Here is a 24311-nt window from a genome sequence, read left to right on the forward strand (position 1 = left end):
CGCATCATTTAAGTTTAATCTCAAACATTTGGATTTTGTGGTTTAATTCAACGTATTCAATAATCGATTGGTAATAAATGATAATTCATTCTGATTATTTCGTGGTAAAATAAAATTGAAAAAAAAACGGATTGGGAGCGAAATTGTACAAAAGCGACGAACCAATGAAATGGCGTCAACGGAGCCAATCAAAGGCAAGATAAGTGGGGAAGATGCGCAAAAAAAGGGAAGGATTTCGAGTTCGTCTTTAGGCGCTCGGCACCCAACGCTGAAACTCTAGCTCTAGCCTGCTGAACCTGAGCGTCAGTCGGTTAAGCAAAATGTCGGTGGACGTTTTCGATGGAATTATAAAACGGAGTGCGGAATAAGAGCGTCAGAGATCTCTTTGATCATCAACAAATACAAAAAATCTCATATTAAGTACTACTTTCAAACAATTTGAACTGTTTTGTTGAACAAAACAAAATTATGATATAAGGGAAATTGGGATTCAAGAAGAAAGAAATGGAATTAGTAAAGAATACATTCAAAAATTATATTCATATAGTTTTACTCAATTTGGTCTGCACATGGTGGCTACACTACCAAACGCGTACTCCTAATTGCCAGTATTGTACCGATACACTCTGACTCATTATTTGGGTATAGTGGAAGGAATAAGCTAATGAAAAATCGCAAAATCTGCCTGTAAAGATCAAGTATCTTCTCACTTTTGCATCACAATAATTCTAAGCTAAGTGATCTAATTCATTCCCTGATTGGATATTTCCACTGGAGAACGACCCAATTACCGTTAGGCAATTGATTAGAGCCCACTCATACCAGTTGAATCGCACAAACACGAATGTCAAAACAAACCCACGTATCCGGTGAAAATACTGTCTGTATATTTCATGTACAACATTTCGTATATTCATGTAAATTGCGTAGCACACGCATGACAATTGTACATTCGAGTAGTGACAGTGTGTCGTAGACGTTAAAGCTCGTGGATATAAAAAAAAAAAAAACATACGGTTAAACGAAAAAAGCAGCTACCGTATACTATGACAGTTTTATGGATGTTTGAGTCATATTGGGTCACGTTATTGTTGCCTGTTGTGTAAAAACGTTCTCAAATCCTGTCGCAATCTTTGGCAGTGTTTTCTTTCTCGATCCTTTTAACACGAAGGACAAATGGATCGCAACAAATTAGGTCTGTCTGTCAAAAACTCTATTATGATGGAGGATTTGAAATGCAAGTTTTTGGGACTTATTAATAAGCAGGTTTGTACGATGAAAATATATAATAAAAAAGAATATCTATCGAAACATTTATATTTATTTTTTGAATGTTAAAAAAACCTGTTTCTATCTGTCGGTGGTAGAAAATTAAAAAAGTGAGGTTATATCAAAAGGACATTTGAAATTTTTAAATTCACTACTCCTCTACATAAGTTGTCCTCAATTCTTTAATGCTCAAATTGATCAATTTTTTTATTTATCTCCTTTAATGGAATTTACATTATAGAATCAAGCCAAAATTCCTTCTATGGGTCTGAATCCGGATCTTCTCAATCCGATAGAATCTCAAAAGTCTGATGAAACAAAATCAGAGGCGGGTCAATCCACGGAGAGCGAAGCTGTCACGGATCAAGAAATACTTGAAGCGATAGAAACAATTTATTATAGAAACGACGACAAATTTGACTCATGCAGACATGAGCTAGAAAAGTTGCCTGAGATTTTGGATTGCAGAGAGGTGGAAAAATATTGCAAAAGATTGCGACAGCAACAGCAAGTAGTATCAAAAAAGGTACTTCAACTAATATTGCAAAAACAGAGTGCCTGCCAGGAAGAATTTCAAAGGATTCTGAAAACCGAAGATCAGCTTGGAGAGATGCTGCAAATTTGTAGGACTGGCAGATCCAATCTCAATCTTGCAAAAAAACAATTTACCACTGCCAGTCTTGGCATACTTGCTAACTACAGAAAGAGACAAATCGTCCAGGAATTGTTGAATAATCTCAGCACCATCAAAACATTGGTAAATAAAATAACATTTTTGATTTATCAATGTCCCTGAAGTTAAAATGATCAGTCATAGATTAATAAGTCACAGGATTAATCTTGAAATGTGCAGAATTCTGTACAAAGAGCACCCACGGGTATTGTCTAATCTCTAGTATTTGAGTTCTGAGAACAGCCTAGAAAAATCTGTTGAAATTATTCGGCTCACACACTTTTGGCTCGTCTCTTGGTCACCAATTTCAATTTACATTTCAAACCAATCATCTAGATCTATGATTCTGAATAGCGAATAAATGCATCCGCCAATTGACCCAAATTATTTTCTCTTATATCATAATTGTTATGAAACGAAAATTTCTCGTTATAAGTACACAACCATTTTACTACTAAGTCTATTCATGTTCATCCATGAACAGAATTGAGTAATTTGTTGAAAAATCACAAACCCCATGAATAAAGTTATAATTGATTCATAAAATATCAAATAATGCCCTAATGCTCGAAATAATAATCGGAATAAATTAGAAAAGAGACCAAACAACAAAAGTAAAAATTTTGTACAGCAGCGCACAGAGGATCGGCTGCAAGAACTTTTGAACGAAGAAAATTTCCCCGGTGCAATATCATTGCTCCTTGAGTGTCAAAGCGCGGCTCAGACGTACAAACACTTTCGCTGTGTGGCTGCATTGAATGGGAAGCTTCAAGATACGTTGGATCAAGTCGAAGAAACGTTGGACATGACTCTCTCAAAAATGTGTGCTCAATTTGAACACCGAACTTATTCATCAGTTCAGGAAGCATACAAACTTCTAGGAAAGACACAAACTGCGATGGACCAACTGCACATGCATTTTACAGCAGCGATACACAACAGTGCGTTTACGGTGGTACACACCTACGTTGGGGGAGATACAAAAAGACAGTATAAGCAAATTTGTCAATCGGTTGAACGAGAAAATTTCATCATGTGTTTGCTTGATCTGTGCAAATCTCTATGGAGAATACTAAGCTCATATTACCAAGTACTGAATTGGCATGGTTCTAATAAAAGCCAGTCCGATACAGATGAAGAAAAAGATCCTGAAACTACATTTAATGAGCAGTACGTTAAACAGAAATTAGAGAGTGGAATGGTCAGAATGTGGCACGATGTGGAAATAAAAATTTCTACTTTTCTCATTGGTACCGATCTTACATCGTTTAAATTCGAACAATTTGTACAGGTTCTTGGCATGGTCAACAGGTATGTTTTTCCACATTTCATTCATTTATTTCGTCCCGTACGTACCTTTCAATCAATCGGTGAAACTTTAAATAATTTTGAATACACAGATTGACGCAAGTTGGTGACGAACTGTGTGGCAGTAAATCCGAAATACTCCAAGAATCAATGAGAAAACAATGTCTTTCATACTTCTCACACTACCACGCTTCCCGATTGGACGAATTAAGAATATTCCTGGAGCACGATGGCTGGGAATTATGCCCTGTCAAATCGACTTTCGTTGCCAGTCAGTTAGAAGAATTCAAGTGTCTTCGACCGGCTCTGAACAATTGTAAAAACGCAACGGGCAATTCCGATGCTCCGTGTTTCACAAACGAGCATGAGAATTCCGTCGTTGGCGGCGATTGGCTCAGCAATTGCGTTGAGAATGGTACATCGCCTTTCGATATCGCGGCCGATGAGACCATGGAAGAAGATATTTTATCCAGTATCGCGGTACAAAATGATTTTTACTTTTCTCTCTCGCTCCCTTTCTCTTTTTTCTCCTTTAACGGTATAAAATATCTGGAAAAGAAAAGTTTTTATATACAGTCCATTTGCAGCATTTTATTTTGTCTTCTGGAACGAGGAATTCCAAAAAAATTACTCTCTGTCCATACAAATGACTAAACGGAAATGATGTTTTCTCGTAGGATGAAGCTTCCGGTTATTACACCGAAGATTCCGAGGACGATACGCCGGAAGAACTGAAAAGAGAATTTGTGGATGAAACCGATCAAACGAGATCATCGAAGCGAAAAATTCGTGGCAAGGTTCAGCATGGCCCCATGGTCACAAATACCACTCTCAGTGTGCTCAGGGTCTGTGGAAGATATTTACAAATGTCGAGGCTTCTCCGCTCGATAGCTATAACCGTCATACAAAATATGGTTCAATTCTTCGAGCTTTGCTTCTACGCGATACACGCTTTTTTTACATCAGATCTTGTGAGTACTTATAATCTTTTCATTATTTTGTTAATAGGCTGTTTTACTTTGTGTTATATAACAACAATTATTGTCTCTTGTTTTAGCAAATAAACAGCGACTCCTTGTACAATCCAAAATTAAAATTGTGCCTGGCCCGAATTCGAGAAACTTTAATAGTAAATGAAAATCCGTTGAGTGAAAATCGAGAAAGTGAAAGATACAAAGTTCATCAACCACAATTATCGACGACGGTCGATCTCAGCAAACCATCGAGACTGTTCGGCCTCACGGAACGTGTCGTGGGGGTTGAGTCCTTAATATTTCTCGGACATCAGTACGAATGTTTGAGGCCATATCTCGAGCATCTTATCTCGGTCAATGGACAACAGGAACAAGGATTTCTGAACCAATTTTACAGTCAAACTATCGCTTCGGCTGTCGAATTACGTAAACCAATCTTTATGGCTGTCGCTGCTCAAGCTTTAGACGTTTCTGTCGTTTTGAATCTCATGAACAAGGTCAATTGGGAAGTCAGGGATGTCATGTCACAGCATAGTAGTTACATCGATACTCTACTAATGGTAAGTTTGTTCTTTTTTTCCAATCCCTATTTCGCCTCCAATAAATCGACAATGAATTATCAATTATTCGGAAAATCAGTTAAATATATAAAAAAAAATAGCATGGAATTAGTTGATATTGTCCCTTGATTTGCCAAATTTTGCTATCAACTCGGTTCAATTATTGCAATAAATGTTATTTCAGGACATGCAAGCAATTGATTCTCGTCTCGAAGAAATTGGACAAACAATCCCATTATCGTCTCAAGTCCGTGCCTCAATCTGGGAAAACGTCGCTCACTTAATAACTCACACTTTGGTTGAAGGGTAAATATATTTACCTTCATTTCAATTGAAAAACAAATTTAGGGATCTCGAAAGGAGCTGGGATCCAGGCCCTGAATTATGCAGAATGAAGCATTGCGGTTTATCAGTGTAAAAGTTTTAAAAAATTCGGAGTTCATTTTAGTTCTAAGAATCCTAACTTTTTGATGCTTTTGCAGTTTTTCCAACGCGAAGAAATGCTCGAATGGTGGCCGCGGTCTTATGCAGCTCGATTTTACCCAACTGAAATCAAAGTTTGAAAAAATTGCTTCTCTGCGACCCATGCCTCACAGCGAATATGTTGAATTGTATATAAAAGCTTACTACATACCGGAAAACACTCTTGAGGAGTGGGTCAAAGAACACAAGGTAATTTACCCTCCAAAAAATATACGAAATGAATATTGCCAATCGATGTCTCCGGAACTCAAAAATGAAAATTCTTTTTCTTTGCCACGTTTATGATATGAGTCTTCATGATAGAGAATTGAAAAATAAAATTTGTATAACTGTTTTGAAATTCTCATGAGAACGGAACAAAATTTCTTTCGATTTTTTAGGAATACTCGATGAAGCACTTGGTCGGTCTCGTTTCGTGTGCGTGTCAAAATAACAAAAAAACACGACAGAGATTAATAGGTTTGATAGAGGAGCAGCGTTCAAACAGGTAACATAAGCGAATCGAGAAAAGTTTATTTTCCGAAATAATCATCGGTACTGTATAGTTCTCAAAAACTGGAGTTTCTTGGACTTTAAATGAATCGAGAATACTAGGCAATAATGAAAGGGCTACTGAAAACTCCTTTAAAAACATGTTGACTCGTAAAAAATTTTTTTAAATATTAGAAATTATCCAGAGAAAATCATCGAGGAAAATATCGAAATATATTGATTTTTTTTATCGTTTAAGAGATGAATGAAAAAAAGTATGCGCAATTTTATCGAGGGGTGAATCTCTCATGCAACATATCGAGTGTAAATGTTGTAAAATCGAATGTTCGATACAATTATAAATAACAAATAATAATAAATATAAAAACATGGATGGGGAAAAATCGTAAATATTTGAGAATTAGAAAATTTTATTAAGGACGGAGATCATCAACAGCGTCACGGCCAATCAAGATTTATCGCCGTGACGTCAAGAGCCACGATGTCAAATTCACCCTCGAGAATGTCTCCGAGACTCGGCCTCGTACGGCCAAAATCTCCGTGCACAAATTCTTTGACATAAGTACCCGCTTGTGTCTTAACATCGAGTACGAATAAATTTTCAATGTGCGAAATGTTCGTGAGGTCCGATGTTTTTTCATTGCGTTCTCGCAACTTTTTCACCTCATCTTGCCTCAGCCAACGCGTACGCATCGCGTGTATCCGTCGAACTCGCGGCATCAAAGGCCGTCGGTGTAAAACTCTCAATGGAGTTTTTTGTACGATATCCACATCTTTTAAAGCGTTCAATTTTTCTAAGTTTATCGATTTCTTCGAAGCATTCTTGAACGTGCACAACGCACGATAAACTTTTGTTTTTGTGTTCTCGCCCTCTTTCAATCTTTTCAAATCCGATCTGAAAAGACAAAATAATTATTATTTCGCACATTCGACTTTGGTACTTTTGGTACTTGTTTTTCTTTCATAAACTTTCAGCATTATTATTATTCTTTTTTATCGTCATCAATTAATTATAACTCACGTGTCAAGGAATTTCAATTTTGTCGTTAGTTTAACCATGTTGGTAGACTCGTTGACATTCCGAACAACTGCCTCGAGTTGTTCGTCATTAATAATTGTAATTTTTGGGTTTACAAGTTCCACTGCAAATGGTCTACCTGAATGGATATTTCTTACATCAACGTCCTCTCGTCCGGAAGATAAAAATTTTACAGCTGTTCAAACGATTGTATATGAATGACCAAATCAAAGGATTTTTGACTCGCAGAAGGGATATTCATTTAATTCTTCAGTAACGATTTTCACGAAAAAAGTTTCCAATCGGAATGAAATTTTTACTTTCATTAATGGAACAAAAACTAACATAAAATTAGGCAAACCATTTTTAACGTTTTTAATGGTTATTTCATGGGAATAATATAAAGCTTTACTCACAATCAGCTTTGGTCAACTCGATCATGGAACCACAGATCAAATCTTGAACAGACGTTTCCATTTTTTTTTCTCCATTTATGAACCATGGAGTTTGGCTGAGCTCACGGGAATATTTTGCATAACGACCTGAAATCTTCATGTTTAGTTAAAAGAAGTCGCTTCAAGTGTTTGACGTAGTCATTTGTACTTTTTGACATAATCAATAGAACTGGATGAAAACAAACCTCCTAGGAATAAGCTGGAACGTACACAGACAATTGGCTCAATTTCTACAAATTTTTCTAGTCTTGTTGGTGGAATTGTATAATTTGCTTGGAATTTTTCTTTTGTCATACAGCCTAATGTATTTTCCATCGTCTTCCTACTCAATATTTGTGATTCATTTTTCTTGCCACTTGACCTGAAACTGATGGCAAATTTTTTTCCCACAACACTTTGGAACAGCATTTGAATACTTTTTGGAAGATAAACCAGCATTTGATCTTTTGGATTAAAATGATTCTCACTTTACTTACAAGGATTTGATTTCAGGCGTGTCATTCTCATGAGAAAAACATATTTCTATTAAAAATGGTGAAGGAATCGGAGATGAGACCATTTTTTTATTCATTCCATTTTCGAGGTGCATCGCCATTGTGGATTTCCATATTTCCTTGACATTTTGAGTTTTGAGTTTGAGATTACCTGTCTGAACCTCAGTTAGTTCAAATTTTTCAGTGAGTGCATATTGCACGGATCGTTCTCTCAAAAACAAACAAATCGGCAGTGTCAAAGCTGTATTGAAGGTGGGATCGTCATGATCAGATTTTTTCACAGCATTGATTATCTGACAACAGAAATATCAATCTTCAGATCGAAATAATTTACTCGAAAAATTAATAGTCGGATTTTTTATGTTAGCTTACATTTTCTAGAACATGTTTTTGGGTATTTCCCTGCTGCAAAATTCCCAGGCAAGTAATGCACGGTACATTTTTATCATCCATTATTTTTTCGCCCTCCGCGACGTATTTCATCTATTTCATCAATAAATTAAGAAAATTTAAGAAACAGTGGCACCTTTTATACAAAAATCGGATATCCTTCATGGAGTCTGAAATTTCTGATCAATTAATTAGGAACCTTCTCTGCACTCGATGCCGGATCGCCGAACGACTCTAAATTCCGAGTTCCCACGAATCTCAAACTGCACGTTATGCAGCAACCAATATCCCGCAAATATCCAAACATTTTGCACTCCGTTTCGTGAGATATGAAATCCATTTTTATATTTGCTACTCGCAACAGTCCCAAATTCAATTTACCTACTTTGTAAAATCAGTACAGTAATAATAAGACACGCGGTATCGTTGTCAAACGGACTCTTTTTTTTCGGACTATAGTTTTCTAATATTGAAAAGTAGCGATTCTGGCGGCAATATTTAGCACTCGGAATATATCGACGGTCGGTAAGTTGTATCAACAGCCAACAGACACATATTATATCTATATGTCGGAGATCGATATAAAAGAAAGATAACTTCAAGTATAAGATGACGTGAAGTACGTACGAAAATATAAAATAATAAATGACGCTTGAATGACAGAGTTAGTCGAGATTAGGAGTTGACAGTTCGACATGTTTCTCCTCGACATCAGAAGTGGGATCAGGATCCAATTTTACGAAAGAAAAAAAAATACGAATAGTGATGACGTAAAGTGGTTGAACAATTTAAAATTACAGCAGAAGAATTTTATAATAATTCTAAACAGTGTAAAATCAAATAACATGGAAGTTTGTAGTTGTAGCCCAGTGGAAATCGGAATTTCTTAAATGAAACCGTGGGTGTGCAATGCGCAGCTTCCTGTAAATGTTGTTGATTGGCAAATAGTTGGAAACATTCGTCACTTGGGTTGGGAAGAGTGACAGGCAATGCTGTCAACTGAAGATTTGTTGAAACATTCGTTACTCAGGAAGGAGTAACAGGCAATGTTGTCAACTGGAGATTTGTTGAAACATTCGTTACTCAAGAAGGACTAACAGGCAATGTTATCCAATGAAGGTTTGTTGAAACATTCGCGTTACAGAGGAGAAGTGACAGCTAACTTCACATGAGGACATGTGACCTGTCAGGATGGCCGTGTCGGAGATCGATATTAAAAAAAGATAACTTCAAGTATAAGATGACGTGAAGTACGAAAATATAAAATAATAAATGACGCTTGAATGACAGAGTTAGTCGAGATTAGGAGTTGACAGTTCGGCATGTTTCTCCTCGACATATATATCTGCTGTGAGTTGTGAGGCTCGACTCGAAAAAAAGTTTTTCTATCCTGCAGGTTTGATGTTTGATAGTTTGATATATTGAAATAGTTATGTACCCACTAAACTGGAGGTATTCTGGAACGCCCATGGCTATTCACTCACGATACCGCGCCCGCGGGTCAGACTGTGCGAATGCGAATAGTGCTCAAGCACACCCAACAAATTTATACTGGTCGGATGTACTCTTAGAGCATAATTCGGAATGCGGCTCACTGTTTTTGTTCTGCTGGAGGATCCTTTTTCTCTTTCCACCTCGGTATGTGTGAGAGATACAAGCTGACTTCCAGCTATACACTATTTCTCAACCCTGTTTATATATTTCAATTGTTGCACCTTTTATTCTGAGAAAAAAAGAGCAACGCGTAACTCTTTCTTTGAATATAAAGCGTATCCGAAAATAGGCATATCGTTTCTCGGTTATTTCCATCGCACTTACGAATAACGCTTCCGATTTCTAAATCACCGTAAAAAAAGGCTGCTCAATAAGAAGCCTTGTCACGCTCGTATATGTACTCTCGAAATATAACAATTTTCGGGCTTCCTAACCAATCTCATGAAAAAACGAGTGAAGTAAAAAATAAAAATTACACGACTGTTTTTCGTTTTTATACCTTCTGTATTTACCGCAGGTCTGTCTATATTACTATATCGCTGAAACGTACATCGAAGATCGAGCAATTACACTTCTGGGTGCCATTTTGTTATGTGCAATTTGATTTCGGCTTATATAAAGAAAGAAAATCATGGAAACTGGGAACACACAGCGCATACCAAAAGTACTTGACCCTTTCAATTTTTCTGTCGTTTCGATTGTGCATTATCTTTTTCGAATTTTGAGAACGAACAAAATGGTGTAGGATGAAGTCGTATATTCAACGTAAACAGAGCGATGACCACTAACGCGAATGGAACAACGAAGTTTCGGAAAATGCAAAAAATCACTGAACGCTGCAAGTTTTCTGGAATAATTTCATTCTCGACCGTGTGTGTTTATAGATACCAACTGACTTAATAACCAAAAAATACAATCATGCTAAAAGTGCTACAATGTGAAATTTTTCCGTTGGAAGCAAAAAATGTGGTTTGTGTTGTCAATTTATCTGTTGTGAAACCTCAGTTTCTTCAGAAATCTCAGGAAATTGTCTAAATTTCCTCTTTTATGTTGGTCTTAATATTAAAATTAAAATTAAATTAATTTTTTATATAATATATTTTTTATATTTTTTTATATAAATTTATATAAATATTGTTTATATAATATAAAATAAAATTAAAGTAAAATTAAAATTAAAAAAAAAAAATTAAAAATATCGACAAATCAAAATGTCTAATTGCAACAAACGAAAGTGTCGTCGCAATGCAAACACCTCTCTTCCATTCTCCCACCGCTCGATAACTTCGATGTTTTGTATCGATCTTCTGATCTTCACAAAGTTCCAATTATTTCTACTATCATGTTGTCATAAATGTTACAAACAATTTTCCCAGTATGCGCATAATATCAACAAACAAATATGATACACGAGCTCTCATGGTCAGGCTTTGTCCGTTAACGTTTTCTCTGCACACGGCGCGTGATTAGCGGTGAGCGACGAGCGATAGCCAACAAGGATGCCTTGCGCTCATCGCTAATCACCCGCAGTGTGCAGAGGCCATAAGGCACGAATAGGGAGACCCGAGACCTCGCGCTTGGAGATTGAAGTATTCGCAAAAACAACAAACGTTGTTTGAGGAAAAACCTCTGAATGCGGCAGCAAAAATCGAAGTTTTTCCAACCCAGAATTCAAATATTCACACTTATTAATCGGTTTTTACTGAGAATAATCTTCGCTTTGAAAATCACAAACACTCGATCAACATTATGTCTTTTGTCAGGGAAAAGATCTGGCATTTTGACTCGTAGTATTTTTCTACAAAAATGGATAAAAAAAGTCAGTTTGAATGAACAAAACACATGTTTATGAACTATCGTATCCTCTGTTGCTGCGTTTTGGGATTGGACCAAAGTTCATGTGACCGTGTTTTCAAATTTTCCTATATTCCTTGGTAATTTTTTTAAATGTTCCCTGCCTCATCGAAAGAGATATCGAAAATTAAAAATAACATCAATTAATGAAAAAAAAACAAAAATTCATTCAATAACGACTAATTTATTTTTTTTCATTGGAAAAATTAAATTTGACATTGAATTTGTCAGTTTTGATCAATAAATTTTTTTAAATACTCATAACTACGAGTTTTTACAATTTTTAGAGGATTTTTCGTCATTTGCTCAACGTTTTGATGATCTAAAGCTAAGTCAGCCCTGGATATCAATCTAGCGCGTTAAATTATTACATGAAAATCGTGTATGATATAGGTTCATAAAATATTTGAATACTCAAAAATGCCATTTTTTGACATTTCTTTTTGTAATTTCATGAATGTCTAGGGGTGAACGAGTTTTTTGATATTTTTAACAGTTTTTTTAAATTTACTCAAAAGTGGTGAATGTAGGCGTTGAGCTGGGTCGAAATTCAGATTCAGCTCATCGAAATACATAGAAATTTATGGGTTCGGTTAAAAGTACTGTTTGGGTATCAGAAGTTAGAACGACTAAAATTTCGAACAGGCATTCTGTATATCTATATATATGCTATATATATACTGACCACGTTCTTTTTGTGTGCCGGTGTTATCATGTTGAAGAAAACTTGTGATATTGTTCGAAGAAGTGGCTTATTTAAAACAATACGATATGAAATAGTCTTGTTAATCCACGTTCATTCCACGAAAGATAAATATGAAACGTGTGATACACTGTGAATTCGGAATCGAAAATAAGAGACCCCTTTGTCCGTCTCTTATTGAAAGTTTATATAAGCTCGATGCCACTAATTTCACATTTATTTCTATTAAACATCGACAGTTTAAAGAGGTCTTCGGAACAGGAACAGCGTCGGTGAAAAATTTAGCTATCTGCCTGAGGTAAAGTATTCATCGGTTTTTCAAATTCACTTGATTTCTTCAGTGGTCATCGTTGCATGTGATTTACAAAACATCGTTGAAAAGGCTTCAGAGAATTTCGGATTTCCGGGATAGAAAAAATGTTGTAATAATCCTGCGAGTCCTAATCGGACTGTTTGGGTCATGTTTATTGGATTTTGATGATTGATATATATAACTGCTAACGACTAGGGCCCGGAAATATTGATTTATAACAATTGGCTTTATTAGGGAGAGCGGTTGGTCCGATGGACAAAGATTCGGGCCCGCAATCCGCGGGTCCCGGGTTCGAATCCCGGCCAAGACACCAATGAAAAATTAAAAATGTTTTTCAAGTGTTTTCTGCTGTGACCCCGGGTGGTTCGGACTCCATCTTTATAAATCCATGGCCTTAACACTTCTATGTGATACGTGTGCGGTCGGTGTACGGCTTTGGGGGCCTCCGTGGACGGTTCACGGTTCTCATCGTGCGGATGGCCCTCTAGCCGTGTACTGGCTGGCGCAACGTATCGCAGTAGAGGAGGTGCATGATTGAGCACCTCTGATGGAGGCACTTGAGCGTGCTCGCACTGCCACCAGAGGGGATCAACCAAGTACCGGCTTGTATCGGAAAGGTTTTCTGCAGTTTCCCTTCGCCCACGACAAATGCGATACAGTGGGGAGTAAGTCGGCTGCAGCCGCAATAGAAGGGGAAAAAAATGGAATAAGGGAATAGGGAGGGATTGTAAAAAGGCAGAATGCCATACACTGGTAACAATAAAAATAAAAAAACAATTGGCTTTATTTCGCGACCGAAACTTCGATTGAAAATGAGAGCACAGCTTGAATTTTACGATTATATCAGACTCCAGATTTTTTGTATACTTTTGTTTCAGCAAAATGGTGGCGGTCAAATTTTTTTTAGTCGGTGCAGTTTTGGTGGCAATCATTGTTACAATTTCACTGGTATCTCATCCTGCTGGGTTCGAATACGAGAATGAGCCTACTGGTAGATATTTTTATAATCAAATACTCGTCCTTTCTACCAAAGACAAGCTTTCTCAAATAGTGTAAAATAATGATTAACATTCCGCAGTCCACTACTTCTACTTTCAAAATCTCTTTGAAAAATTGAATTCGCATTATTTTTAGAGCATCCAGGCACATCGGAAGATGGCGCGTTAAAAACTTTTAAGTGCAATTATGCAAAAACTAATTATCCAATAAACACTTAAATTCTGCACTCAGATAGTGCCTTCGGAAATCTTCCACCTTGCAAAGAGCCTGACTACAATTGAGAAAAAAATGGCATAATACAATTTTTGGAAAAAAAACCGCTAACTATTGTGGTTGTTTAACTTTTTTTTTCACTGCGTAAGAATTCGATCAGATCGTTCCAGACCTTTGTCTTTTTCTGTCCATTTTCTACAAATCGTGTGTCTAGAGCATTAAATTCGATTCATGAGCTTTCATTTTATAAGCGAAAAAAACAGCAAAGAAAAAGAGATTTTTTGTTTTCAATTGTTTAGAAAAAATGATAATTTCGAGTTGGAAAGAGAACGGAACATAACTCTGTCCTCTATTACGTGTGGTCGAATCATAAAAATCCTACGTAATTGTTGACACGCAAAAATTTCTATTGCTCGGCCCGTGTGAAAAATGATCAATGTCGCACAGATAACCGGAGTTCTGCCGTTTATAATGTCTAAAGTTAAGTGACTCACAATTACATTAAAACTTTCAGTGACTGCTGGTGGCTCTAACGATGGATCAGAATCGGACTCATTTTTCAGAGTCATTAAAAAAGTTACTCGGAGATCACTCTTCAAATTGTGGCCAAAGTCGCCAGTGAAAAAAAAAAAGTGCACGAGTCCTGTCGGTGAAAAAACGGAAGCGATAAAACTAGATAAAAAAAAAGGAGTCATCAAGAAGCTCAAAAACGAGATTGCCCGCCAACGCCAGCTCATTGAAAATTTGACTGCGGAGCGAGAAAAACTTCATGAAATCATCAACGATTGCAACACGAAAAATGATCGAGAACGCCAACGGTGTAGTGACCTCGAAAATATTAACGGTAACATCGATAGAAGTCTTGCAACCTGCATCGAAAAAACTAAAACCCAGAGTGAATCAATTGATAATCTCACCGGCGAGAACGAGAATCTGAATGACAGTTTAATTAAGCTCAAAAACAAGTGCGATAATGATACAAGAAAACTTAAAGCAACCGTAAGCAACATCAATGGGAATCTTGCCAAGTGCAACAATGAAACTGAGTCTCTGAGGGATTCAATCAACAGGCTCACCATCGAGAAAAGCGATCTAAACAATAACTTGACTAGATGCAACGATCTAACAAAGTGTCAAGGTCATTCTATGGCTGATCTCACCACCGAGAACAAGAATTTGAAGGATAGCTTAATTAAGTTAAAAAACAAATGCGATAATGATACAAGACAGTTTAACGCAACTATAAATAACATCAATGGGAATCTTACCAAATGCAACAATGAAACTGAGTCTCTGAGGGATTCAATCAACAGGCTCACCACCGACAAGAGCGATCTGAACAATAACTTGACTAGATGCAACGATCTAACCAAGACTCAAGGTTATTCTATTGCTAATCTCACCGCTGAGAAGGATGCTCTAAACGTTAGCTTAATTGAGTTGGAAAACAAATACGATAATGATACAAGACAGCTTAACGCAACTATAAACAACATCAATAGGAATCTTACCAAGTGCAACAATGAAACTGAGTCTCTGAAGGATTTAATCAACAGCCTCACCACCGAGAAGAGCAATCTGAACGATAGCTTGATTAGATGCAACGATCTAACCAAGTGTCAAGGATATTCTATGGCTGATCTCACCACCGAGAACAAGAATTTGAAGGATAGCTTAATTAACTTAAAAAACAAATGCGATAATGATACAAGACAGTTTAACGCAACTATAAACAACATCAATGGAAATCTTGCCAAGTTGAACAATGAAACTGAGTCTCTGAGGGCTTCAATCAACAGGCTCACCACCGAGAAGAGCGATCTGAACGATAACTTGACTAGATGCAACGATCTAACCAAGACTCAAGGTTATTCTATTGCTAATCTCACCGCTGAGAAGGATGCTCTAAACGTTAGCTTAATTGAGTTGGAAAACAAATACGATAATGATACAAGACAGCTTAACGCAGCTATAAACAACATCAATAGGAATCTTACCAAGTGCAACAATGAAACTGAGTCTCTGAGGGCTTCAATCAACAGGCTCACCACCGAGAAGAGCGATCTGAACGATAACTTGACTAGATGCAACGATCTAGCCAAGTCTCAAGGTTATTCTATTGCTAATCTCACCGACGAGAACAAGAATCTGAATGACAACTTAATTGAGCTCCAAAACCAGTGCGATAATGATACAAGACAGCTTGACGCAACTATAAACAACATCAATGGGAATCTTACCAAGTGCAACAATGAAATTGAGTCTCTGAAGGATTTAATCAACAGCCTCACCACCGAGAAGAGCAATCTGAACGATAGCTTGACTAGATGCAACGATCTAACCAAGACTCAAGGTTATTCTATTGCTAATCTCACCGCTGAGAAGGATGCTCTAAACGTTAGCTTAATTGAATTGGAAAACAAATACGATAATGATACAAGACAGCTTAACGCAGCTATAAACAACATCAATAGGAATCTTACCAAGTGCAACAATGAAACTGAGTCTCTGAGGGCTTCAATCAACAGGCTCACCACCGAGAAGAGCGATCTGAACGATAACTTGACTAGATGCAGCGATCTAACCAAGACTCAAGGTTATTCCATTGCTAATCTCACTGCCGAGAAGAATGCTCTGAACGTTAGCTTAATCAAGCTCGAAAACAAATACGATAATGATACAAGACAGCTTGACGCAACTATAAACAACATCAATGGGAATCTTGCCAAGTGCAACAATAAAACTGAGTCTCTCAGGGATTCAATTGACAGGCTCACCACCGAGAAAACCGATCTAAACGATAACTTGACTAGGTGCAACGATCTAGCCAAGTCTCAAGGTTATTCTATTGCTCATCTCACCGCCGAGAACAAAAATTTTAAGAATAGCTTAATTAAGTTAAAAAACAAATGCGATAATGATACAAGACAGTTTAACGCAACTATAAACAACATCAATGGAAATCTTGCCAAGTGCAACAATGAAACTGAGTCTCTGAGGGCTTCAATCAACAGGCTCACCACCGAGAAGAGCAATCTGAACGATAGCTGGACTAGATGCAACGATCTAACCAAGACTCAAGGTTATTCCATTGCTAATCTCACTGCCGAGAAGAATGCTCTGAACGTTAGCTTAATCAAGCTCGAAAACAAATACGATAATGATACAAGACAGCTTGACGCAACTATAAACAACATCAATGGGAATCTTGCCAAGTGCAACAATGAAACTGAATCTCTAAGGGATTCAATTGACAGGCTCACCACCGAGAAAAGCGATCTGAACGATAACTTGACTAGATGCAACGATCTAGCCAAGTCTCAAGGTTATTCTATTGCTAATCTCACCGACGAAAACAAGAATCTGAATGACAACTTAATTAAGCTCAAAAACCAGTGCGATAATGATACAAGACAGCTTAACGCAACTATAAACAATATCAATGGGAATCTTACCAAGTGCAACAATGAAACTGAGTCTTTGAGGGATTCAATCAACAGGCTCACCACCGAGAAGAGCGATCTGAACGATAACTTGACTAGATGCAACGATCTAACCAAGTCTCAAGGTTATTCTATTGCTAATCTCACCGACGAAAACAAGAATCTGAATGACAACTTAATTAAGCTCAAAAACCAGTGCGATAATGATACAAGACAGCTTAACGCAACTATAAACAACATCAATGGGAATCTTGCCAAGTGCAACAATGAAACTGAGTCTCTGAGGGATTCAATCAACAGGCTCACCACCGAGAAGAGCAATTTGAACGATAGCTTAACTAGATGCAACATTCTAACCAAGTCTCAAGGTTATTCTATTGCTAATCTCACCGGCGAGAACAAGAATCTGAATGACAACTTAATTAAGCTCAAAACCCAGTGCGATAATGATACAAGACAGCTTAACGCAACTATAAACAACATCAATGGGAATCTTACCAAGTGCAACAACGAAATTGAGTCTCTGAGGGATTCAATCAACAGGCTCACCATCGAGAAAAGCAATCTGAACGATAGCTTGACTAGATGCAACGATCTAACCAAGTCTCAAGGTTATTCTATTGCTAATCTCACCGACGAAAACAAGAATTTGAAGGATAGCTTAATTAACTTAAAAAACAAATGCGATAATGATACAAGACAGTTTAACGCAACTATAAACAACATCAATGGAAATCTTGCCAAGTGCAACAATGAAACTGAGTCTCTGAAGGATTTAATCAACAGCCTCACCACCGAGAAGAGCAATCTGAACGATAGCTTGACTAGATGCAACGATCTAACCAAGTCTCAAGGTTATTCTATTGCTAATCTCACCGACGAAAACAAGAATCTGAATGACAACTTAATTAAGCTCAAAAACCAGTGCGATAATGATACAAGACAGCTTAACGCAACTATAAACAACATCAATGGGAATCTTACCAAGTGCAACAATGAAATTGAGTCTCTGAAGGATTTAATCAACAGCCTCACCACCGAGAAGAGCAATCTAAACGATAGCTTGACTAGATGCAACGATCTAACCAAGTCTCAAGGTTATTCTATTGCTAATCTCACCGCCGAGAAGAATGCTCTGAACGTTAACTTAATTGAGTTAGAAAACAAATACGATAATGATACAAGTCAGCTCAATAAAACGATTTATGAAATCAAACTGAATCAAACTATGTCCGAAACCAATCGACACCGCTGGTGTGTTCTAAATTTCAATGCGTCCAAAGAGTTGCAACAGTGTCTCCTTGATAACGAGGCTCTCCGCGGTACTATTATTGAGTTGGACCAACTCAACATGACCCTAAATAAAGAGCTTGATAAGTTGCACGATAATATCTCACTGCTAACAAGATATAAGTCAGCATATGAGGAATGTGTAAGATGGAAGTCTGAGATGAGCTTGGGAGAGGAATGGGAGACAATCAAATACCACGACTTCCTTCAAGGATTGCAATCGTCCTGGTCAGAGTCAAGCATTGGTTTTTCACAAGCTTGCCACAATATGTGCAACGGCACAGGCGTCCCCATGGATGAGGTGGCACGTAGAATACACGATTGCATTGATCATCGAACACAATTCTTCCAAAAATCAGAAATAAGATACGAAAACGAAATGCGTTCATACCAGCAGCAAATTGAACAATTTAAACGGACCATACAAAACGGGTGTCACAATACATCTTCCGTAGTTCCAGTTAATACAGAAACCAAGCCTATTCCAACCTGTGACAGTTCGCGTGTACCGCTAAGCATATATAATTCGTGCCAGAATAGTCTTTCGAATCTACGAGGACAGTTAGAGGAGTGCCAACGTACGTGTAATGTCGCAGAATAGGTTCAAATCCCGGAAATATGCAAGAGCTATCTGTAAGCGATTGTTACCGCCATCTAGCGAGAGCACCATATCGGCCATGCGTAAAAACGGAGCATTTTCGTTTCGGAGTTCACCGGTTTCGTGACATGCGAATCGTATTGCCTCAAGATGGGCGCATTCGACTTGGGTTAATAGCGTTAATAACGCTAATGGCCGTTTTCTCCGACGCGGTTCAAACTCAGTTCAATTTTTTTCATATAGTTTCGAGATAGAATGTACCGAGTTTAAACTCGGTTCATATAGCCATAAAGCGTGTTGGAATTGGAATGACTGCGGTGACGCCGGTTGCGTTCACGTCATGTTCAACTTGGTGCGATTACAAAATGGCGGAACCAACAAGTGACCTTGTTCTTTTTCAATTACTCGACAAAATAATATTGGATTCATCAAAAAGTGAAGACAGCGAATCAAGCAGTAGTACGATCATAGAGATAACAGACGATTCTCTCTCTGTGGATGCGTTCAACCACTTGAACATCGAGAGCGTTGAACACATAATTCTAAACGCACTCATCTATACATTTGTAGCGTTTACAACGCCAAGTCGAACGCAAAATAGCGCTATTAACGCTATTAGCGTCCAAGTCGAATGCGCCAAAGAAAGCGTGTAAAGACATTTAATAAACTATTAGAGTAAAGCAATATATACTACATTACGCATCAAACATCTGGTTCTTACAATTGAATTCGTATATCTGAGTTTTGATTAACACAATCATGAATTGGACATGAATTGAGTAGATTTAGTGCAAATTAGTCATTAAATTCGAGCAATCGTAAGCAGCTTATAAATAATAAAGGTTCTCTAACGATATATTTAACAGAAATTTCTTAATATTTCAGATTTGAACCAATGCAAACATTTTAAGACATAATTCAGGTATATATATAATAAGATTGAATATTGTATATTCAATCGGGTTGCATTCGGGTTATAAGGGCTTAACAATTGAACACTCTCACAAATTTTGTCTTCAACCTACTTTTTTTAAGTAATAATAATTTAATATTTCTTAGGCCCGCTACACACGGTCAATAATATTGGACAATAATATTGCACAATAAGTTTGTATGGTGTGTAGTGCGCCATAAATTTAAGATAGCTCAAACTTCTGTTCAATGATTGCGCAATGTTTCAGTACTACATCTACACGTTCAATAATATTGTGCAATCACCTATATTGCGCAATATTATTGACAGTGTATAGCGGACCTTAAAATAGCGGGGATTTTTTTTTTAATAACCATTTTCAACAACGACCTATCTCGAATAATCTGTGGGGAATGCTGGTTCCTGATCGATCGATGCGCCGCCTTGTGGCTGCTACATTTCAATTACAAGTTGCCGCATTTATACTTGGCCAAACTTGGCCGTCGTGATCTTAAAGTTGAGAAGGAAACGCTTGGGTTCTCTTGTTTTCTTATGGCCAATTTTCTTCAGTGTCCAGTATTGTTTATGTTATTGCAATAAAAAATATTAAACATTCACGATGATTTTTTTATTTATTCCTGTAAATGTTGTGTTCATTGACGATAATGAAAATTATGGATTTGCGGAACGAAGGCCTAATAAGTTTGAAAATAAGTTAAATTATTTTTATCAGTGCAATAATACAGAATTTTTCTACCAATCCTGTTGAAAAAACGCAATGCCTGCACTATTACCAGCAATTAGGATTCAATTGTTTGTCTCGTGAACAACAGTTTCGTGTAAATAAAAAATTCTGAAACATTACGCCACTCACCAAATGACTCATGCGGCTCAATAAAATAATTTTTCGCTTGCTCGATAACTGTCGGAATAATAACACCGTGATGCTCGCATTCGAGTGTGGAAGATGAAGAATTTTATTGACATAAAGATCGAAAAATAAAAACCTACATTATTGGGACGAAAACATGTACAAATTTTGAAGTTATTACGCTTTTCACATTTTTTTTATTGTCAACGATATCTTGCATGAATTTTAACGTCGAAATCAATCGGTCGACTCGCTTGACTGGTGAACTTGAGAGTCGCTTCTTTGCGTCCGGGACCGCCATTGACGAGCACCGCTTTTCCACCGTTTGACGCTCGATCGTGTGCCCCACATAGGTGTTGACATTGCAGTCGGTAACATTGAAGATTTTTTGAAAACTGATAACTCCACTGTACACGCCTCGTTGCGGAACACGTTGTGTCACGCATATAAATAGTCGCCTGGAACATGAGCTCCAGCGGCCATGTCTTTCGAATTGTGTTAAAAGGCGTGTTAAAAATGGAGTCCCTGTTGCCATAGTACTTTGACACAGCGTTCGTACCGACGAAAACCGCGATCAAAAAAAAGAGTTGTAAATATTAAACTCGATTCTCTCATACTTGAAAGTATCGTTTCGCTTTTTCACGCGTAGACGATCAACGATTGACGACTGCGCTTTATGATTCTCAACTTTAATATTGGAACCTCTTTCGTCAAACAGGTGTCTTTCATCTCTTAACTCGAAAAATTTGCCATGTGCAATTTTACTGACTCATATTAGTTCTGAATATAATCATAATCGTATGTACAATATTTTATGATACGGATGGTGCTTAAAATTTAAGGTACCGAATTCTTCGAATCCAAAAAGCTTGAAAAATTTTAGTAAATTCTGGAACCCATCCTCCGTAGCGAGAATGGTAGCGCTAATGCTTAGCAATGGTAAGGTGCGTCGTAGTTCGTAGTAGTGTCATAGGTACTGCTCAATCTTTGACCGTTACCCTGCAGCCTAAACTTTCCCACGTAAACGCAGCTGAGTAAGACGCGATCTAATCATTTTGCCAACACACAGTCTGCATCATTTTTACATAACTCCTCTAGAACTGTTTACGACTACTCACTCGACATTGCATCCAAAGGTTAACCTTACTCAGGCTGCATCACACTTTTGACCCTCGATCCCCAAACTCTATAATGATCGGACGCTATCCCCTCCAAGGATAAGCGTCATTATAGAGTTAGATTATAAATATGTGTGGGTGGGCGAGCGTGGGCATTCGCATAGTGCGCGAGCATTGTAAGACACGGAATCCTTGTTCGATATAACTTTGAATAAAGTTACTTTTTCTTTAACTTTAACTTCTTTTTAATCCCAACTCCAAGCACTCATAGAGTGGTGCCTACTCTCTTAGGCACTGGCGATCCTGTAACGATCAAAATTCCAAATAGTCGCATGACAGTAGTGGCTGTACGACTCACTCAAACGACTACGTTGCCACTAGGGTAAATTTTTTCGAAAAAATATTGGTGTACCCATAAGAAAATGAAATATCTTCAGGAATAGTTGAAAGATCGTAAAAGAGACGTTGAAAACATGACAGGCTCAAAAACGGTGAAGGAATATCGTGAGAGTTTGAGATTCGAGACGTTGATGCCAATTGGTGTGGAAGGTTTCGATGTCGAATCGCGCAGTAAGACGTGTGTCAAACTCGGACACAAGCTCTCTCGGACACTTCTATTAGAGGGAAAATTCTTAATAGAAACTTTGTTCAGGATTGGCAGCATCTGGGAAGATGGCGGGAAGGGGAAGGCAGTGAAGACGAAAAAGCTTTGGCAATGGCGAACCTTAAATGGTTTTGTTCGTTACGTGTACGTACACAAACGTATGTATATGTGTGGAAGGTGGAAGGGAGTTGGGTAGTTTGTGAGGGCCCCAACGTCAGTAGGGGAGGAGATCTCGAGCCTACAGAGAGGGAAAAAGAGAGCCGCGTGTGTGTTGACGCCTGAAATGCCGACGATCGATCTTCGTCAGACTTGATTTCGCAGCAGTACAATCATCCAACAAATAGAATTGTACCCTACGTCCTGTAAGAGTATATTCTTTTTTCTATATCTATATCCACGATAAAGATGTTCATACAGGGTGACTGAAAAATTCTGGCAAACATTTACGAACTGTAAAGATCGTGGTTTTTATTATTGGCGAAAATTCTCGTGGAAATTTCTTCTGAGTTGTCATTGACAATTGACAAAACGGGGCGTGAATTTGACGCGACGCTGAAAATGTCGAGTGACAAAAGCTGAAGTTCTGCGTTCCTCTCGCTTTCATTCTCTCGGCTGAAGAAAAAGGATTTTCGTAACTTCATGAAAATTTCGTTGTCACAGTGAGAAAAATGTCAAGACATTTTCACTCGAGATTCGCATCGATTTCGTGGATGTTCTGTGTAAATTCTCGGCCGAGGTTTGAGGACACCCAGTTTATGCGGTAAACGCGTATGCATTTTGCGCTTATATACAATTCTCAAGTCGAGTTTCAAACGAAGAAAAAAGTTGGGAATCGGTGTTCTCGCGTTGTCAACAAGCCCCGACTAGAAACGAGCTAAAAGTCTTCAATCTCGAAGCTCGCACATACGCACGGTCGCACTTTTTTGCGGTCGCTCCAAGCCCAACTCCCTTTATCGCATTCTGATCTTTCAACGTTTTTAACCGTCAGAAAAAACATTTTACATTACGAAGTTGACATTTTTTTATTCGCGTTAAACACTTTTGCATTCCCTCGCGATAAAACATGCAGAGAAAAACAAAAATATAAAATAGCCAGTAAGTGGTACAATTGCATAAATATGCGGGAGATTCAATGTGAGAGATCACTATCGCGTGAGGATCGAACGAGCTGTTTTACAGTTCGCACGCCGCGGGTGTGCGATATGATATGATTGATATCCGTGCACCACTTTTTTGTCATAGCATTTTCTCTCTCTCTCTCTCTCTCTCTCATGTTCACTTAGTCGAGCTCGTTAGCATGCTTTCGTCCAGAGTTTTGTCACATGCTGAGTTAATTGCACGCGGTAAACAAATGAATATTTCCCATCGTCAATTGTCAAGCAATTAGTCATCTTTATTGGTAATAGAAATTGTTGAGTGAAACGGATTAGAGACGAGAAGTCATTAACGAATTAGTACGACAAATTTATAATCGATTTACCTTTTAATAAATCTTTAATTTACCGTTAAATTCAGAAATTTTTAATAGAATTTTACAACAAAAAATCATCGCAAATTCATCCTTCAGAAATCCTTCATTTTCGTTATTCTTTCAAAATTTATGTGCTAATGTGGATACCCCCGTCAATACTCGTTCGCTGTACGAAATACAGCGCAACGCATTTTCTGGACATTCGAAACGAGTGAGTGAGACAGAATGTCATAGCTAGTTGTTTCTTGCAAAGAGGGGTGAGGGGGGGGAGGGGAGACGAAAGACTGACACCTCCGTGATGGATCGTTACC

General features: G+C 37.7%; 3 protein-coding genes and 1 long non-coding RNA gene across 7 annotated transcripts; 3 read left to right on the forward strand and 1 right to left on the reverse strand.

Annotated features, from left to right (window-relative positions):
* The first annotated feature begins 664 nt into the window (after positions 1-664).
* On the forward strand, positions 665-6149 carry Vps50 (vacuolar protein sorting 50). 2 transcript variants are annotated; one of them, XM_043416777.1, is made up of 9 exons: positions 665-1266; positions 1511-2026; positions 2577-3253; positions 3343-3730; positions 3928-4221; positions 4308-4784; positions 4969-5090; positions 5267-5456; positions 5648-6149. In XM_043416777.1, the coding sequence occupies exons 1-9, from the start codon at positions 1177-1179 to the stop codon at positions 5756-5758; spliced, it is 2865 nt and encodes a 954-aa protein (XP_043272712.1). In that variant the 5' UTR covers positions 665-1176; the 3' UTR covers positions 5759-6149. The 2 variants fall into 2 exon arrangements, with proteins under 2 accessions (XP_043272712.1, XP_043272711.1); XM_043416776.1 differs by having other exon boundaries at positions 667-1266; positions 2574-3253.
* Positions 6150-6151: 2 nt separating this feature from the next.
* Pus10 (Pseudouridine synthase 10) lies at positions 6152-8559 on the reverse strand. Of its 3 annotated transcripts, none has more exons than XM_043416779.1 (7): positions 8316-8559; positions 8099-8209; positions 7709-8019; positions 7418-7593; positions 7194-7319; positions 6781-6973; positions 6152-6654 (listed from the first exon to the last, which is right to left on the reverse strand). In XM_043416779.1, exons 1-7 carry the CDS (start codon positions 8454-8456, stop codon positions 6198-6200), a joined length of 1515 nt encoding a protein of 504 aa, XP_043272714.1. In that variant the 5' UTR covers positions 8457-8559; the 3' UTR covers positions 6152-6197. The 3 variants fall into 3 exon arrangements, with proteins under 3 accessions (XP_043272714.1, XP_043272715.1, XP_043272713.1); XM_043416780.1 differs by having other exon boundaries at positions 6781-6916; positions 7418-7599; XM_043416778.1 differs by having other exon boundaries at positions 7418-7599.
* A 702-nt stretch (positions 8560-9261) lies between these two features.
* Positions 9262-10658, forward strand: LOC122409268 (uncharacterized). Its single transcript, XR_006260642.1, has 3 exons — positions 9262-9754; positions 10128-10274; positions 10356-10658. It is a non-coding gene; the product is annotated as an uncharacterized lncRNA (long non-coding RNA).
* Positions 10659-12406: 1748 nt separating this feature from the next.
* Positions 12407-20553, forward strand: LOC122409355 (uncharacterized protein PFB0145c-like). The gene is made up of 3 exons (XM_043416844.1): positions 12407-12465; positions 13359-13471; positions 14207-20553. Exons 2-3 carry the CDS (start codon positions 13363-13365, stop codon positions 19024-19026), a joined length of 4929 nt encoding a protein of 1642 aa, XP_043272779.1. The 5' UTR covers positions 12407-12465; positions 13359-13362; the 3' UTR covers positions 19027-20553.
* The last annotated feature ends 3758 nt before the right edge of the window (positions 20554-24311 follow it).

The sequence above is a fragment of the Venturia canescens genome, chromosome 4 (genome assembly GCF_019457755.1).
Source record: "Venturia canescens isolate UGA chromosome 4, ASM1945775v1, whole genome shotgun sequence".
Taxonomy (NCBI): Eukaryota; Metazoa; Arthropoda; class Insecta; order Hymenoptera; family Ichneumonidae; genus Venturia; species Venturia canescens.